Source organism: Chelonia mydas, chromosome 6 (assembly GCF_015237465.2).
Source record: "Chelonia mydas isolate rCheMyd1 chromosome 6, rCheMyd1.pri.v2, whole genome shotgun sequence".
In the NCBI taxonomy this organism is placed as follows: Eukaryota; Metazoa; Chordata; order Testudines; family Cheloniidae; genus Chelonia; species Chelonia mydas.
The window spans coordinates 89,865,902-89,883,745 of NC_051246.2; the positions used below are offsets into that span (position 1 = coordinate 89,865,902).

The following is a 17,844-nucleotide window of genomic DNA, read 5'->3' on the forward strand; positions in this document are numbered from 1 at the left end:
GCGCCAAGCAGGCGGCTCGCCTTGCCCCGCGAGACTAGCAGCCCGGCCGGCTCTCGGCTCCTCCGCAACCAGTTCGCCCCATGGGCGAGGCAGCTCACGAGGGGGCGGCTCCAAGAGAAAGAAGCAAACAGCGCGCGCGCTGACTGGCTACACACCAGGCCGGGCGGGCGGGCGATCGCTCTTCTTTTCTTGTTTCCAAATAAAATGCCTTGTTATTGGTTCACTTATAACAAAGTAGGAGCTGATTGGCTACTGCCCAGACCTGTTAGTTCTGCCTCTTGCCTTTGAGGCGCCTCGGTGGGAAAGTTGGGATTAGTTCGGAGTGGGTGGAGATGGGCAGTATTACTCCGCTTCTGATTGGTTGACCTGAAGGAAGGAAACTGTGCTGGTTGGTTTCGAGCGGTGTCATTTTTTTCGTCCGTTTGGTGATTCGCAGATATGGTAGGCAAAGGCGACTGGTGATGGGCTGTGGGGGTGTCACTCCGTCATGGGGCTCTTTAATTGGCAGACGAGTCGGGCGATTCTTGGCGGTGGGAGGTGTCGTTCTTCGTCGGGGTTTGGTGATTGGCGGGCGCGGATGGTCGGTGGTTGGCTATTGGTGTCACTCTGGCTTTGAGCTCTGTGATTGGCGGGTTACAGAGCGGGACGAGTTGCCTGTAGGCGGAGCGTCTCTCCCCGTTACCCAGCGGTGCTTTGCGCTAGGCCCCTGGCTAGGCCGCGCTGCTGGCGGGATGGCGGTGGCGGTGCGCGCGCTGCAGGAGCAGCTGGAGAAGGCCAAGGAGAGCCTCAAGCACGTGGATGAGAATATCCGCAAACTCACGGGCCGGGACCCCAACGATGTGAGGTGAGGCGAGGCCGGGGCTGGGTGGGCGCGCGCCCCGAGGCTGCGGGCGGGGGCGGCGGCTGGGCCGGGCCCTAGCGGTCAGCGCGAGCTTTGCCGGCTCCTTTTCTGGGGGAGCGATGGGGCCGCGCATGTCCGACCCTGGCAGCAAACCCCGCCGCCTGTTCGCGCGTTTGGGGGCTCCCCAGGCCACAGCCCGGCGCCCCTTCTTGCTTCGGGCACCAGGTTCCGACCCGTGAGCGCGGGAGACCCCCCACACACACCCCTGGAGCGCCCTGGCCTGCGCTGCGGCCTCCCTCTAGCGTGCATACGGGGGCTCCCCGCCGCTTTCCTTGCTGCTCCTGTGGGCTTGCTGGGCAGGGCGTTGGATCGACTCTCGCCACCTCGGGATTGCAGGGACCCGGTGCGTGTGATTTGCCCGCAGGGTCGGTAACGAGTCTAAGGGACACACAAAAGTCCCTTATTTTTTCATGAATGTAGGTGAGCGCTTCTTCTTCTTTTTCTTTTTCTTCTTCATTATTATTAATTAATGATATTGAGAGGAGGGGTAAGGTGCGAAAACAGCCCCCCTTTTTTATTTTAAATACAATGCTGGCGACCCCAAGTGGCAATCACGTCCCTGTGCACCTCCCCAAGGTTTGTGCTGTTGCTCCCCCCGGGCAAGGTTTTTCCAAGCAAGGCTCTGTCACAGTCCATGTCTGGTGTGTGAGGCCGTGCAGGCAGCCAGAGAGAGCATGTATTTGCTTACCTTGGTCAAGTTCTAACACCTAGTACATTTCTTCCAGGCCCGCTCAAGGTAGATTATTGACCATCACAGGCCCTGGTGGAGGTAGAGGGCGTGGTAGCATATTGCTAAGGTAAGAAACTTCAGAATTAGATAAAATAAAAGTTACTACATGTTTATGTACGTGCTAGCTTTAGCTGTGACTACATGAGACGCTTGCTTATTTTGTGGCCAACTGTCTGCCCTGGCTAAATGATACTTTCCCATAGTAGAATATCAGGTGTTGGAGGGTCAAAATTATAGGGTAATTGTGTACTTAATGCCACTAATATAGGGCATTTACTTTGTGTTTGGAGAGTGCTATATAATTTGGCTGTTACCAAAATATAGTGAATTATTATGCTTGTTATTTTCTGCGAGGTAGGCAAGCATTAACCACACAGGCAGGAGGTTTGACTTACCTAGGGTCGCAATTGAATAAGTGACAGACATGCATTGGGAACTCCGGAGCTCCAGCTTCCAGGTCTCTGCTCAGACTACTACTTCCTGTCTTAAGTCTTGTATTTTTTTTAGGCGTGGATTCTCGGATAGTGGAGGACCCCCAGCCAAACAGAGGGATCTTGAAGGGGCAACCAGTAGGTAGGTACAAAGGTCGACATAAAAACTTTACTCAGGTAAAAGGTCATTATGATTTAGCAAATTTAAATTCTCAGAACTGGTAATTGTTAGTTTGGGGGCTTTACAATTACCTGTTTAAAGATTAACCATTCCAAATTTAAGACACTGTTGTCACTAATGTTTTTGGAAGATCACTGTTGCACCAGTAAGGGTATGATTCCCTGTCTGTGTATTAACATGTCCGTCTCACCTTTGATGAAATCTTGTCTCATTTTCCTAACTATAAAATGCAATACAATGGACTATAAGGTTAGTATTTGCTTTCCATTTTAAGTCTCTGGTTCCACTACAGGTATGTTCTATAATTGTGAAGGAGTGCAATCAGATGTAGAATTTGAGTGGTAACTTATATACGCATCCTTTAATGGTTCTGAAGTAATATATGGGTGTAAACTGCCTCCCCCTCCCCGCAGCTCAATGGGGTGTTAACACTGAAATCTAAAATGCTTAATTGTCAACATTAACTGCTGAACATACTAACTGAATGTTTTTGCTAATATTTTTTTCATTGAATACAGTGGTAGAAGTTTGACAGTGCAGGCAGTTTGAGTATCTGTTTGCTGGGGCAGAGAACTATGGCTTCTTTTACACATCAAAATTGTAATGGTTTAACCCGGGGTGGCCAGCCTGAGAAGGAGCCAGAATTTACCAATGTACATTGCCAAAGAGCTACAGTAATACATCAGCTCCCAGCGCCTCCCGCCCGCTGGCAGCCCCGCCAATCAGCCCCTCCCTCCCCGCACCTCCCAATCAGCTGTTTTGTGGTGTGCAGGAGGCTCAGAATGTACCCCATGGGCCGCATGCATGTTTAAGACCCCGGATTTAAATCACCTAATCTGTCCATAGCCTTGAAAGTGAATAGTAAAGGTCAGGTTATTTTAAATGCTTGCCTAAATGGGTTAGGCCAGGGATCTCAAACTCGAATCCCCAGGCGTGCCACATGAGAACTAGTACATTGGCCCAAGGGCCGCATCACTGACAGGCCCCACCCCTGCCCTGCCTCTTCTCACCCCTTCTTCAAAGTCCCCACCCCAACTCCGCCCCCTCCCTGCCCCTATTCCAATCCCTTCCCCAAATCTCCGCCTCCTCCCCGAGCACGTGGCTCCCTGCTCCTCCCCCCTCCCTCCTGGTAAGCGCTAAGTGCCTGGAGGTAGGCAGAGGAGCGGGGGATGCGGTGTGGGAGGGCGGGGAGCTTGGTGGGCCGCACAAAATAACTCGGGGAGGGAGCTTGGAGGGCTGCAGGAAATAACCCCGCGGGCCACGTGTTTGAGACCCCTGGGTTAGGCTCTGTATTAGAGAACTACAAACTACCTTCTGTCCCTCTTCCTGCAACATTAAAAGACACATTTAACTAGGCTAAGGCAGCCTCTTTGAGTGTGTGCTTGTTGAAAACTGCAGAGCTGGAACTTGGAGCTCTGTACACACATTCTCTAAACATTACTCCCTTGATTCAGCATCTGGATGTGCTGCACAGTCCAGCAGAGCTGTACTTCAGTCAGTGTTTAAGTGTCCCACTTTCCTCATTTCACTGTACCACTCATCAGACTGTCCCAAGAGTGGGCGTGTATAGATGCCACTCGAAGAAGAAATAGAGGTTACTTGCCTGTCACTGGAGTCCTTCAAGATGGACTCTACACATTCACACTCCCTACCCATTGTCTGTGAAGTCTTTATTGCAGTCACAGACCTGAGAAGGCGGTGAAAGGAACTGAGCTGGCCAGAACGCCACACCCACTTTTATAGCTTTACCCTCAGAACATTCAGGAACAGTGAAGGAGGGGATGTTAGGACACTTGGGTGACACTGCAATGAACCATTCAACCACTGGAACTGCACCATAGTGCAACCCAAGAGAGTGAATGTGTAGAGTCCATTTCAAAGAACTTCAGTTATAGGTGAGCATGTCCTCTATTTTTTTCTTTGTAGGTCACCTTTAATAACGTAAGGAACACAGCAGTGATTTTATTTCTTAGTCAGTTCAGTAGACTTTCTTGCCCCAGAATTTAGTATGTATCACTGCCAAATTCAGTGCGTGTGAGTATGTTTGAGGAGCTTGGTGCTGACTTCATGGCTCTTGATAAGGACTTTCTCCTCTTGAAATTTTTTCTGTGTGATCATACAGTGCAGATATTGGGTAGAACTTGTCACACTGCAACATTCTGTAGCAACAATTTTACCTAGGTTTGACTTTATAGAAGGCTCAAAGAAACCGGGTTGTGAAGGAGACATCTTAAATAAACACAACCAACACACAGGAATAGAATCTCATAAAATTTTGTTTTGCTTTGCCCAAGTTTATTCTTGTGTAACTGATTCTCTTCAGTCAGAAACACTTTCTGTTTGGCTGCAGTTCAGCAATAAGGTCTCATCAGTTGGTTTTGTTTGTGGAATTTTAAAGGAGTTCCGTAGTTGTGTTCATTGTGTACTCTTTTAGAAAAACAAGATCTGCATTTGTTTCAAAGGTATCTTAAAACATCGCATATATGGATGCAGTCTGTCTTGAAGTATGAAGAGTTCATACTTTAGGTTGGCCTTGTGATACAGAAATACCAGGAGATAAAAATTGGGAATAGCTCTGTTAATTTGTAGGCTTGTTGTTCTTTATTAAGACCTGGATTCAGCAAAGCACTTACACATGTACTTACCGGTAAGTGCTTTTCTGAACTGGTGCCATATTTCTCTCAAAAGTAGTTAGAAATTACTTCGTTTTAAAGCATTTTGCTGCTTGATCATCAATCATTTTCACTAAAAAAAATCATATTGCGGTACTGTACTAGTCTGCTTCTTCTAAGACCACCTTTTAGGGTTTTAACTTTGGAGAATAATTGTTCTGGGTTAAAATTTGTTATAAAGTTAACACTTAATTCTGCAAAAAATGCTTACACTGAAATATTGATCACATTATCTGGAAAATTGCAGTGTTTCAGGGATTAATTTATTGTGAGGATTTCATCCATTTTAGATAACTTAAGGAACATTTTCTCCTGAAATTTCAAAACCATTTACAAATTCTGAAGCCTTTGAACTCCACCCTGAAGTGCAGTATGTAAATACTTACTAAACTTAAGCACAGAGAGGTTATAAACTGGGAATAAAACCGAGGATAGTGATGTATTGGGTGTACAATAAATACCTAAACAGGCAGTCCTGTCTTTTACTTTACTAGATACTGTTTAAAGCAATTTAAGGTACTGTTTGTAAACTGTAATACTTGTGTTCTCTGACACTGGAGTTCCATATGCAAAACTGTAGCCTGAGCACTATTTATTGGCTATCTTCTAAACTTCTGGACGATGAGAATTTATGGGAAATCTTGATGCACTTGGCTGCAGCAGTCTTGAAAAGTGCCGTTTCTATTGGGATGTAAACTTTCCTTTATTCTTGTTTCAATCTCAAATGATGATGTTTGACTCTTGTATTTTCTCTTCAGGCTGGGTGGGGAACGTCGGACAAGGAGAGAATCACGCCATGAAAGCGACGCAGAGGATGAAGATGTTAAAAAGGTAACAATTGAGAGAGTGGGCATTTGGCACACAAGTGCGTAGATGGAACACGAACTAATTGTTTTGTTGTTCTTGTAGCCGGCGTTGCAATCTTCTGTTGTTGCTACCTCCAAAGAGCGAACACGTCGAGACCTAATTCAGGATCAAACTATGGATGAGAAGGGAAAACAAAGGTACAAATCTATTTTCCTTATGCTTATGTGGCACCTTCACATGTTCTGTCTCCTAACATGGAACATAGTATGATTTTTAAAATTTTTCATATGGTTCCTGAAGGCAATATTTATACATGACAGGTGACTTTGAAAGGCTACCTTGAAAGTAAACGTAGCCTAGGTACACTTCTTAAAATGGATTACATGATAGAGAATGCTTTGTCCTCAGTTCTCACGTGCCTCTCCCCTCCCTACAAAGACTTCAGGACTCTGCTCCTGTTCTCTTCTTTCTTCCTGCCTGGCTTTTGCTGCTCAGGGTGAGCCCTGTGGCTCCATACTAAGAGAAGTAATTGCTTCTGGTACCCTATCTCCTCACCCAAAAATAGTGAGGGGGAGAGATTTTCTGTTGGGAGAGGCAGTATCCCTTAAAGGGGAGGGGCATAGTTCCTAAAAGTAAGGGACAAGGGGGAAAATCGTAAAGGCAGGGAAAAGAGGTATTGGGTCGGGAAGAAGAATATTCAGAAAAAGGCAGTAATGGGAGGCATGGAGGAGTGAGTTTATGGATAGGGGAAGGAAGTAAATGTATTTACTTTAAACAAGTCTTATAATTGTCAAGTACATTCTGCAGTTGGACAAGATCACAACTAGGCTGTCGTCAGTGAACTTTTATTCCCAGCCTCTAGAGTCAAGTGAGAGAGAGAGTCAGCCCCTACCACTGAATGTGTGACACTCCATTGCATAAGGTTTTGCGCAAACACATAGTGATAGGTGGTCCTTTCCCCGGCTGACAGAAATAGGATGGCTGGGGAAATGGAGGCACAGAGAAGTGAAATGACTTTCCTAAGTTCACACAATAGTCCAATGACAGAACCCAGACTCTTCCAGTCCATGGATCCCCCTATTAGACTAAACAGTCAGTTCAGCTTTCGTCTTTCTGCTATTCCCTGCACTTGGAACAGTCTTTTGCTTTTAATTTTTTTGTGCCCTTTTCTAAATCCTTCCTTAAAATCCACTTTTTCCATGTATGTATTTTACAATGAATTCTTCAGTAGTTATTTTTCCACACTGTTACCTGAACTGTTAGCGTGAGGTCTTCTGGACATAGATCATGTCTTAGCCTATTTGGTAAAGCAAAGTGTACACTTACGTCAAAGTATACATTATTAATTATGTTCTACACTGTGGGCACAGTCCATACCTCTTTCTTGTGGCCTTGGAATGTTAGTGACCCTATAGAAATAGGTGTCACGAATATACAATAATTTCCCTCAGTGTTCATGCAAGCAAAAACCCTCTGTTTTAAACTGAGACTCAAAAAGTGTTTTATCTTTTATTCAGGAATCGACGTATATTTGGCTTGTTGATGGGCACTCTTCAGAAATTTAAACAAGAATCCACAGTTGCTACTGAGAGGGTACTTGTTTCTCTTAATATTATATGCTATAATCTGACACAACTAAAGCAAGTGAGGCAAAATTAGGCAGTTACTTCTTCAGTGCATGGAGTGAAAAATTCCCATGATGCATGCATTGCTTATAGTGAGACATCCTGACCCCAGGGGCCCAAGAGTTTTTAAGAAGCTTTTAAAGCTGCTTTGAACTGAAAAGCTGTAAAAACTAGGTAAGGACTCTTCTTTCTTTTAGGATTTCAAAGTGCTGCGAAACTCTGAGCTTTGTCCCCAGTTGTCATGACACAAGTGATAAATAGTATATGCTCATAGGAAATTTTAAGAAAGCATCATGTTCTAAAACATGCAGAGCAGGAAAAGGATAACATTTTTCTCTTGGTATTGAGTACTTGGAGTAATTTCAAAGTGAATGGCACTTGTAGCCAACTAAAAGGCTGTCCGTGATATCTAACCCGTCAAACAAGTGGTCTATTACTGTTAATACAAAATGAAACAGTTGTTAAAGATAATCATTGACTTAAGATGCAGTGATTCTATTTCTGTGTTCTGATTTTGTAAACCATCGGCAACTGTGCCAAAAGTGCATAAGAATGTAATTGTGCTGTGCCACTTATGTGCACAAGTCAATGATTTTTCTATAACATGTATTGTAAACCTTCCCATTTTCAGTAAATAGATGTGTGAGTCTCCTGTGGTATTGATAAAGCCATTGTTAGTAGAGCTGTAACTTATTACTAGATAAGCATTTAAACTAGAAAAGCATTTTTGGTGGTTGGTCAGCCTGATCCCAAATGGATGATAGGATTTTTTTTTTAAAAAAAAGAATAATTGCTTAGGTAAAATTAACTATTTAACAATTATTGATAAGTTGCAGTTCTGAATTCTTTCCTATTGAGACAACTGTTTGGTCTTAAACCGAGGTCAGAATTTTTCTACAGGTTGCTAGCTAGCTTCTGAATTCTATCTTAACTTGTGTTTAAAGGAAGAATATATATATTTCACTCCATAGTGTAACTGCATGTAACATTTATGTAACTCTTTATACTTACAAAACTGATCAAGACTACCTTTTCAACACTAGAAGACAATGCTAAGACAATACCTTATTTACCTTCAGCAAAAGAGACGTCAAGAAATTGAACAAAAGCTTGAAGTGCAGGCAGAGGAGGAGAGAAAGCAGGTTGAAAATGAGAGGCGAGAATTGTTTGAAGAAAGGCGTGCTAAACAGACAGAACTGCGTCTATTGGAACAAAAGGTTGAACTTGCTCAACTGGTGAGTATTCTCACTTTTACTCTCAGTACTTCTTTTATGTAAAGTACACTCTTGTGTATCTTACATTTTTTTCCTTTGTTTCTCAGCAAGAAGAATGGAATGAACATAATGCCAAAATAATTAAATATATAAGAACCAGGACAAGGCCCCATCTCTTCTATATACCTGGCAGGATGTGTCCCGCTACGCAAAAGCTAATAGATGATTCGCAAAAAAAAATGAATGGTAGGTGGTATATGGAGGAAAAGGAGTGTGAGCGTACTCCCCTCCCTCAAGCAAGATATGTATTTTCTTTAACTTTTTGAATTTCAATATCTTAATTCCTTTACCAGAACAAATTTTACATTTCTAAACAGTGGTTGATGGAGAAGTGGGGTGAGATTGTTTTTGTCACTTAACGCCTTTTTTTAAAGAAGTCATTATCTAGTGCAAAATTAATTGAGAAGTGGTGTATGCATATAGCCTTTTAAAGGTGTGTGTGTTGTATTCTTTGCTTCATGTTATCGCCCGTAGCCATGTCTCACCTGTAAATGCTAATGAGGCAAGAAGGTAAGGAGGCACATTCCATGGAGCGAGCATGTGTGAAAATGTAAGTGTTACCAAGGAGTCAGCAACTTGTGTGTTCTGAGGAACAGAACAAATTAGCTCTTCTGTGATAACTTAAACAATTTTTTAAAGTATTGATCTTAAAAATATATATATATATGTGCGTGCACCCTTTTCCTCAGAATAACTATCTAAGTTTTCTTTCAGGAAACAATATAGAATAGATCAGTATGTGTGATACTGAGCATCTTACGGGTTTTTTGAAAGGGGATAATTCAGTTGAGAATTTATCAATTGTAATATTTTCCTTGAATCTTCTTAAACATGAGATCTCGCTCCCTCAAAGCCTTTTTTCTATATTGGGATTATATCATTCTGACTGACCTTTCTAGCTGAAAGGAATGCTGTCAAGTTACGTTCTCGTTTAAAACTAGTTCACATGTACAAATACCTTATTAATAAAAATGAGTTTTTTAAACAACTAATTTACTTTTTGCCATTTAGGCTCTTACTACTTTCATTTCATCCAGTTTAGACAATGGAACCTAGTCAGTGCCAATAGTATGAGTACTGAAGTGAAAATGCTCTGGTGTTAGTCTCGTAAACCAGTCCAAACTTGACCAGACCCAGCTACAAGCATTAGGGTTGAGTTGAAAACAGCTTGACGCTCCTGGGCTTAGGTCAGGTCAGGTAGTCTCTGATTACCTCCTCTTGCTCATTGTGTCGGCATGACAGCAGTTGCATTCCCCTTTCCTGCCGGCCGCCTTCACCTCGCTGCACTGTGCAGTGAGGAGGCCAGCAGGAGCTGGGCCCCAAGGATGGGTGTCAGCACTGAGCACAGGTTCAGGACAGCAACCCAGGGAGAAGCAGACACCCTTCATTTGTGGGGCACTAGGTTGAGGTGGCATGAGGGGTCAGTGGTAATTAGCCCGGGTGGCTCCACGGAGGAAACAAAGTAAAGAAAATGGAGTCCAGGTCAGTGGCTAGACCCTTGCAATCTGACCGGAATACAAGTGGTTTTTATTTTGTTTGAAAACAACCCAACATGTTCAGGTTGGCTTTGGATTGGCTATGGTCTAGTTTGGTTTGGATCAGGCTTTAAAATTAGGCCCAAGGAAACCTATATTCTGATGTTTAGTTTTTAAAGCTATTAATGTTTAAATCAGTCAAAATTCTTCATTGGAATTCTAGAAATGTTGAACATCTGTTGACCAATTTTTTTGGATAGCTTTTCATAAAATCTAAAATTTGGGCTTAAATTTACCTACCTCTGTCCCCTTTTACTTTCTTGGTAAACTATTGTCATCTTTTGCATTACACTTGAATGGCACAACACTTTGAAACGATAACAGGAACATAGTATTTTACAATTCATAAACACATGTTTGGGAATAAAGTAAGATTTCAGTCTTAACTTTGACAGGTTATTCTGAAATTTACTCTTTCTTGTTTGCCTCTTGTTCTCCAGCAATATTTGAAAATAGACGCAATGAGTTTGCAGAACAAATTAACAAAATGGAGGCCAGGCCCAGAAGACAGTCTGTAAAGGAAAAAGAACAGCAGGAGGTGCACAATGAAGAAAAGAAAGAAGAGCAGAACAAGGAGCAGGAAGAGGGTAAGGTGGCTCAGCAGGTGGAAGAGATGGAGACAGGTAACCAGAACAATGATGTAGAAATGGAGGAGGCAGGGGAGGAAAAGGTGAAAATAGGGGCAGGTCATAGTGATGCAGAGAGAGAACAGGAGGAGGAGGAGGAGCAGAAACATGAAATTGAGGATAAGGTAGAAGAGAGAGGTGAGGTGAAGGAGAATGACAGGCAGCAGGATAGTCAGCGTGAAGAGGTCATGGTTGTAAGAGAGGAAGGTGAGAGTTCTCAGCCAGTGGATAACGAGCAGGATATGATGGAGATGAATGAGGCTGATAGTGTAGAACCATTAGAAAGTGAAAATAGCAAGGAAGTGGAACCAGAAGCTGAGTCTGAAGCTCAGCCAGCAAAAGAGCTTAACGCTGATTCTCCTGAAAAGGAGACAGCTAACAAACCAGAAATTGAAGCTGAACCTGAAGAGAAACAGGAAAAGGAGCCTGAAGCCCAGCCAGAGCCTGAGGCAGAGATACAGCCCCAGCCAGAGTCTGTGCCACTGCCACAGCCTCCACCATTGTCTCAGTCCATTCAAGATCAAGAGCCTCGGGCAGACCAGGAGGAAATCGCTGCGGTGTCTGTAAAGCTGGGTGAGTTGCAATCTGATCAGATCCAGGCGACGAGCGTAGAAATTAAGAGTAAAACTAGGAGTAGAAGCAGGGGTAGGACAAGGAACAAGACTAGCAAGAGTCGAAGTCGTAGCAGCAGCACTAGTACTAGTAGTAGTAGCTCAACCAGCAGTAGTAGTGGCAGCAGTTCCAGCAGTGGCAGCAGCAGTAGTCGGAGTAGTTCCAGCAGCAGCAGTAGCACGAGTGGAAGTAGTAGCAGAGACAGTAGCAGCAGTAGCACTAGCAGCAGTGAGAGCAGAAGTCGAAGCAGAGGACGGGGTCATAATAGGGATAGAAAGCACAGGAGGAGCTTGGATAGGAAGCGAAGGGATGCTTCAGGACTAGACAGAAGTCACAAGTCTTCAAAAGGTAGTAGCAGAGATACAAAAGGATCAAAGGATAAAAGTTCAAGGTCTGACAGAAAGAGGTCTGTGTCAGAAAATAGTCGGTCAGGCAAAAGAACTTCACGGAGTGAAAGAGACCGTAAATCAGACAGGAAAGACAAAAGGCGTTAACAGAAGAGACTAAACTTCCTTAGCCTAATCTTTGCAGCAGAAGATTACTTGATGAGTAAAAGGATTCCTTATGAGGAGGAGAAGGCTGCCTTAACAAATGCATGCTGTAAAAAGTCTTTTGGAAAAATGCAGACCGTTTACCAGGCATCTTGTACTTTTTACATAATTTTGTAAAAGGTTACTTATCAAAATTATGTGAAGTTCCAGAAAACTGTAAAAATAAAAGAATTAATCCCCCCCCTTTGCATCTTTTTTAAATATCCTGTACTCATTAAGAATCTCTGTATATTTTAATAGGTAAATCTTTAAATTGGTGTGATCACTTCTACTTCTGTATCATACATCTTTTTTGTAGAAATAAATGTGCATTTTAAATAAATGGTTTGAGATGTCCTGTTGACACTTAACTTTCCATCTACATATTTTAGGAGCTTTTATAACATTGTTGCCTAGAATAATTACCATTCTACCTTCTCTCCTCCATCCCTGGCAAGAATTGGAATTCAAAGTCCCGCTAAAGATAGCCTCAACTTCCCAAAGCAGGACAGAGAGGGGGAAGTGAACAATCTGTTTTCACTCCTTTACTTTCTTCCCCACCCTAACCAATTCTAGCTTGATTTATTTCCCCATTTTACAAATGTTTCTCCAACCCACATATGAGCAGTAGTTAAATAAAAATGCTAATGTAGACCAAGACAGAGTCAGAGAGTCTGGAATGCTACTCTGTCCTCTGCAGGTGCTCAGGTTATGTTTACAACTATGTTCTGAAAACAATGTCTGTTTAGTGATCTCCCTGCTTTGTTGGCTAGTGGTGGAAAAGGCCAAGACCTCTGGTCATTTTTAACTAGGTCTTATATTTGTTCACCACTGATGAAACTTTGATCCCTGTGTGCCACTATGAATATTATGTTGGAGTTATCTGGGACTAATACCAATGTTTTGTGTTCAAGGATACTTTTTGAATGTATTTGATAGGGAAGTGTGTAAGTTCCAAATAAAGCAGTATGGTGTATCAAGGTGACTTTGTTTTTATAATTTTGTATGAAATAATGACATACCTGTTGGCCTGTTCTGTAAATGTGCAAATAAATGTGGCTTATTAGACTACTGAATGGATGCTTAAGACTGTTTCTGCTCATACTAATCTGTAAAGGCTAACACTGAGAGACACAAGGTGAGAGAGGTAATATCTTGTATTAGACCAACTTCTGTTTGGTGAAGAGAACAAGCTTTCTGGCTTCACAGAGCTTCACTTCAGGTCTGGAGAAGGTAACCAGAGTGTCCAAACTAAGTACAAGGTGGGAAAGATGAAGCATAAGGTCTTCACATGGTGTAGGAGACCTCTTAAAATGAAGTGGGCAATTAACACCTTGGCAGTTATAGGAAAATGGAGGGAGCCAGGTATAATACAGATTGTTGTAATGGACCATAAAATCAGAGTCTCTGTTAAGTTAATGGTTTTTACTGTCCAGTAGAATTATTAATTTAAATTCCCAGGCTTGCCTTTTGAAGGTGTTGTGCAGGTTTCCATGAGTCCTATACAGGCATATCACAATGTGGTATACCTCATCCACTGCATTATATGCCCTAACTACTGTCTCGTTTCACCCACGTAATCACTTTGCATCAAAATTGCACTGAAAAATAAGACTCACACCTGTGGGTGAATACTTTTTACAAAGCGTTCACTTCATATCTGACCTCTGTCCTCACCCTCAAAAGAAACCGGTACACCATCTTCAGAAGACAAGCCTGGGAACTTAAATTCATAACTGCAGAACACTAAAAACCATTGACTTAACAGATACTATGGTTTTATGGCCGTTACAACAATTTATAAAACATTCTGCTGCCTACTAGCCCCTCATTCTCCTACCACTGCTGAGGTGTTAATTGGTCACTTCGTTATAAGTGGTTTCTTCCAGCATGTGTGAACCCCTTATGTTTAACAATCTGTTCTACCTTGTGTTTAGCTTGGGCACTCTGGTTATCTTCTCTAGACCTGAAGAGCACCTCTCTTGGGCTCCATAGCTTGTCCTCTACCAACAAAAGTTGGTCTAGTGAAAGATATTACATCATCCCTGTTGTCTTTTATATCCTGGGAGTACCATGGCTACAACAACACCGCAAACAAAAAAGCTAACATCATCTGCATGCAGTATACGTGGTATTTGAAGGTGCCTGTTCCCTTTACAACCTGTGAAGTTCTATCCAAAACAAAAAAGGTGAATGGCAAAACTACTGTATAAGTTAAAAACTGAACAAAACACATTTGTGCTGCGTGTCCCAGGAAGTGAGGGTGGGATGGGCTTGGTAAGATGAATCTGAGAATGATTCACTCATAAATATCTTCAGGAAATCCTAGAACCATTTCAGAAGGGAGATACAATCAACTGCCATGCTTGTGCCAAACTCCCCTTGTGCTTAATTCATCTTTCAGTTTAATTCTGCAGATCCACTTCAAATCGTTCAGCCTGACCCATCATTTCATAGTAGTGTAGAACAGTGGACTCCTTTGCTTAAAGAATACTTGACTACCCAAGAATGAAATTAAGTGCTGAGAGTGGATGTTATGCAAGGGTGATGCTGCTGAAGTTTCTGCCTTGCACTAAACAGCTAGCATTCCTTTCAATTGGGATCTTCCATGACACTTCCCTTCTGTGTGCTTTTGCTTTTGCTTCTCTGGAATTGCTGCTGCTTTTTCTTTTTGCCTGTCAGTGCAAACTCATTTCCCCTTCTGTTTTTTTTAAACAATGGTTCAGAGCTGAGATGGGTTAATCTAATACCTGCAGAAGAATTTGTGCATAATCTGCATTGGGGATTCTGTCTTGCAGATTATAATTAGATGTAGGGGAGACAAATTCAGCTGTCCCTGTCTCAGTTGGAAAATGCTACATTTTAAATTTATCAGCAATTCTGTTGTTTACAGGGAAACTATTAGCAAGCATGTCCTTAGCTTCCATAATTTAGTTAACTGCCTATTTCAGATTCCATTTTTAGAAGCCATTTTACCTTTTTTGCCATTTTAACCATAAGTTGCAAAATAGTGTCCATCTTCTTAAAAAGCTGCCCTTTATTCTGTCAACACAGTTGAGCGGTTTGCTTTTTGTCCAGGAAGTGTTGAGTAATAGCAGAGTCCTGGACAAGAAGTGAGCTGTGCTAACCAGACACCACAGTACATAGGTCTGAAGGAATGCACTAGTTCAACCTACAGTAGCAATGCAGTGGTTAATCAATTAGACAGTGGATTGATTAAATTTAATTCTTATTTTAGGTTTAGGTCCTATTTCAGGCAGCAATAAGTTTTGACAAAAGGAAAAAAAAAAAAGACAGTTTATTTCTTACCTGGTTTGAATGTAAATTAGAGAGGTACTTGGTTAATTGGTTCTAGTTTTGCAGAGTAATAGTGTAGATGGTGTATGTGATAGCTTAATACTTCAGATGCAAGAGATTTTGTCATGATATTAGTGGCCACTATATAAATACAGTAAGCTCACATTGCTGCACTGTTCACAGCCAGCCTTACTAAAATTGTCCTGTCTATTCAGACCCAGACATTTATGTATGATATGGTCAGAAAAACTAAATTTCCCAAAAGCAAGATGCTTGCAAACAAAACTAAAACAGAGCCACGTTTGTCAGCAGCAGTAAGTTGTTTTGTAGTCTTTTCAGTAACTTCTCTAAAAGCTGAAGTCCCGTCCTTCCTGCATAACATATTCTGGACCATGTAGCTGTGAGATGTCTATTCAGAATTTTTTTTTTTTTTAAAGATAGGGAAAAGCAATCACTTGCTTCAACCAGTATTGAAAATAGCATCTTAAATTGAATATTTCCATAGTGATTGCTAGGTCTCCAGAAATAGAGTGCATGGAGTCATTAGGCAGCTGCTCTCAGCAGGCATAGGAAGAGTCCAATTTCCTGTCTGGAGATGAGGATTAGAGACAGGGAAAGGTCCCATTCTCTTTCCAGTCTCAACAGCTGTTTGGATAATTTGGCAATGAGACTAAAACACTTAACCTTTTAAGTACTGATCAGCATAGTAAGTATATTGTTTGTGTTTTCCAGGTGATCAGACTAGATGATTATGATGGTCCATTCTGGCCTTAAAATTATGACTAGAAAATCCTCTTTTAGGGAAATCTGAGGTACCTGACATTCATGATCAGTCTACGAGAGACTGCTGCCAAGGTATACAAACAGTCTGACAGAAGTTAAGGTTTTATTTAAACAAAAAATGGTATTTACGTTGTGTGGGCGTTCATAGATTATAAAGTTAGAAGAGACCATTGTGATCTGCTGGTCTGATCTGCATAACATAGGCCATAAGACTTCCCTAAAGTAATTCCTGTTTGAAAGAGAGCATATCTTTTAGGGGGAAAAAAATCCAATTTTGATTTAAAAATTGCATGTGATGAATCTATGATGACCCCTTGTAAATTGTTCCAATAGAGAATTACTCTCACTGTTAAAAATTTGTGCCTTATTGGGTCTGGCAAATGAAAGCAAGGCTTGGCAGACAGAAAAGCTGAATACAGTCTCTGGGACCTGACTTCCCTCTAAACTTTGCCAAGTTTTTATTCAGCAATTAGAGGAATGAATTTGAGAGTCTTTCTTCATTGCCATGTCAAATGTACAGGCTCAGGATGTCATTTATTACCTAGAGAATGTACATAATTTTCTATTTCCATCAAAGTAGGTCTAGCTGCTACTTGCTTTCATTCCTGTTCTCTAAAAAGTAAACAATGCTTACCATGCAGTTTACTCCATACATAGTGTCATGGCGTTGGATATTTCACCAGGGTAATAATGTTGTGACTAAGGCCGTGTCTACACTAGGGAGCTTACAGCTGCGCAACTGCACCACTGTAAGATCTCTCACGTAGCCGCTCTATGCCGATAGGAGAAAGCTCTCTTGTCAACATAATTAAATTACCCCCAACGACCAGTGGACATAGTGCTGTGCAGACTACCACTTATGCCGGCAAAATTTACGTCACCCAGATGAGTGTTTTTTTCATATCCCTGAGCAACAACAGTTTTGCTGACATAGTTGCTAGTGTAGACATGGCCTAAGATTAATAGAGTAGATGAGAGGATGGGTTGTTTTTTCTGTATTTTGTCATAAAGTGAAGCCCCACAACCGTTCCAGGATACAATTTTCCATTGGCCCTGCATATTGATCAGCACCCATTAATCAAATAGTAACAGGAAATATAAACTGAACTAAACTTTTTTTTTAAATCTGGTGTCTAACACCCTCCATCTTCTAATCTGATGTTCCAAAGTAGCTGAGTCCTTTTGTGCTAAAACCAAAAGTCTGCAGGTAGATTGTTCATGAATGATGTATAGAGCTACATAGATGAAATGCAGCAAATGTGCACTAATGCCACATCACTCAGAAAAATCCCTGTTATTTACATAAGCTAATGTCTTTGCCATTAACTCTTAAAACTTCTTATCTTTAAAGGAAATTGGAAGTAAATGTTTACAAAATAAAAATCATTGAACTGTAGAAAACCACGCAGAGCAAAATTCCATTCTCAGACTAACACATTTTCAATTAAAACAACGAGGAGTCCGGTGATACCTTAAAGACTAACAGTTTTATTTGGGCATAAGCTTTCCTGCGTAAAAAACTCCACTTCTTCAGATTTTCAACTGGCCATCAAGTGATTTCTACACATGTAAAGAGGAAAAAGGATAGTGTTAGGGTTAAAGCATTGGGTTAGAATTCAGAGATCTGGGCCCAATTCTTGATTCTACTACAATTGTCATGTGTGACTGTGGGCAAATTACTTAGGGCATGTTTACACTGCAATGTAAGCCTAGGCTCATACTCAGTCTACAGTCCAAACCTCCCTTCCGTCTACACACACGTCTCAGGCTCAGACCTAGGCTCCTAGTACCCTGCAGGGGTGGAGGGTTCGAGCTTGAGTCTAGCCAGGACCCAGGGTTA

The 17,844-nt window shown here is 42.0% G+C and overlaps 1 protein-coding gene across 1 annotated transcript; it reads left to right on the forward strand.

Moving 5' to 3' along the window:
- Positions 1 to 10: 10 nt before the first annotated feature.
- Positions 11 to 13,000, forward strand: PNN (pinin, desmosome associated protein). The gene is made up of 9 exons (XM_007065237.4): positions 11 to 844; positions 1,627 to 1,698; positions 2,139 to 2,204; positions 5,674 to 5,746; positions 5,825 to 5,919; positions 7,240 to 7,315; positions 8,427 to 8,582; positions 8,669 to 8,807; positions 10,597 to 13,000. The coding sequence occupies exons 1-9, from the start codon at positions 462 to 464 to the stop codon at positions 11,886 to 11,888; spliced, it is 2,352 nt and encodes a 783-aa protein (XP_007065299.2). The 5' UTR covers positions 11 to 461; the 3' UTR covers positions 11,889 to 13,000.
- The last annotated feature ends 4,844 nt before the right edge of the window (positions 13,001 to 17,844 follow it).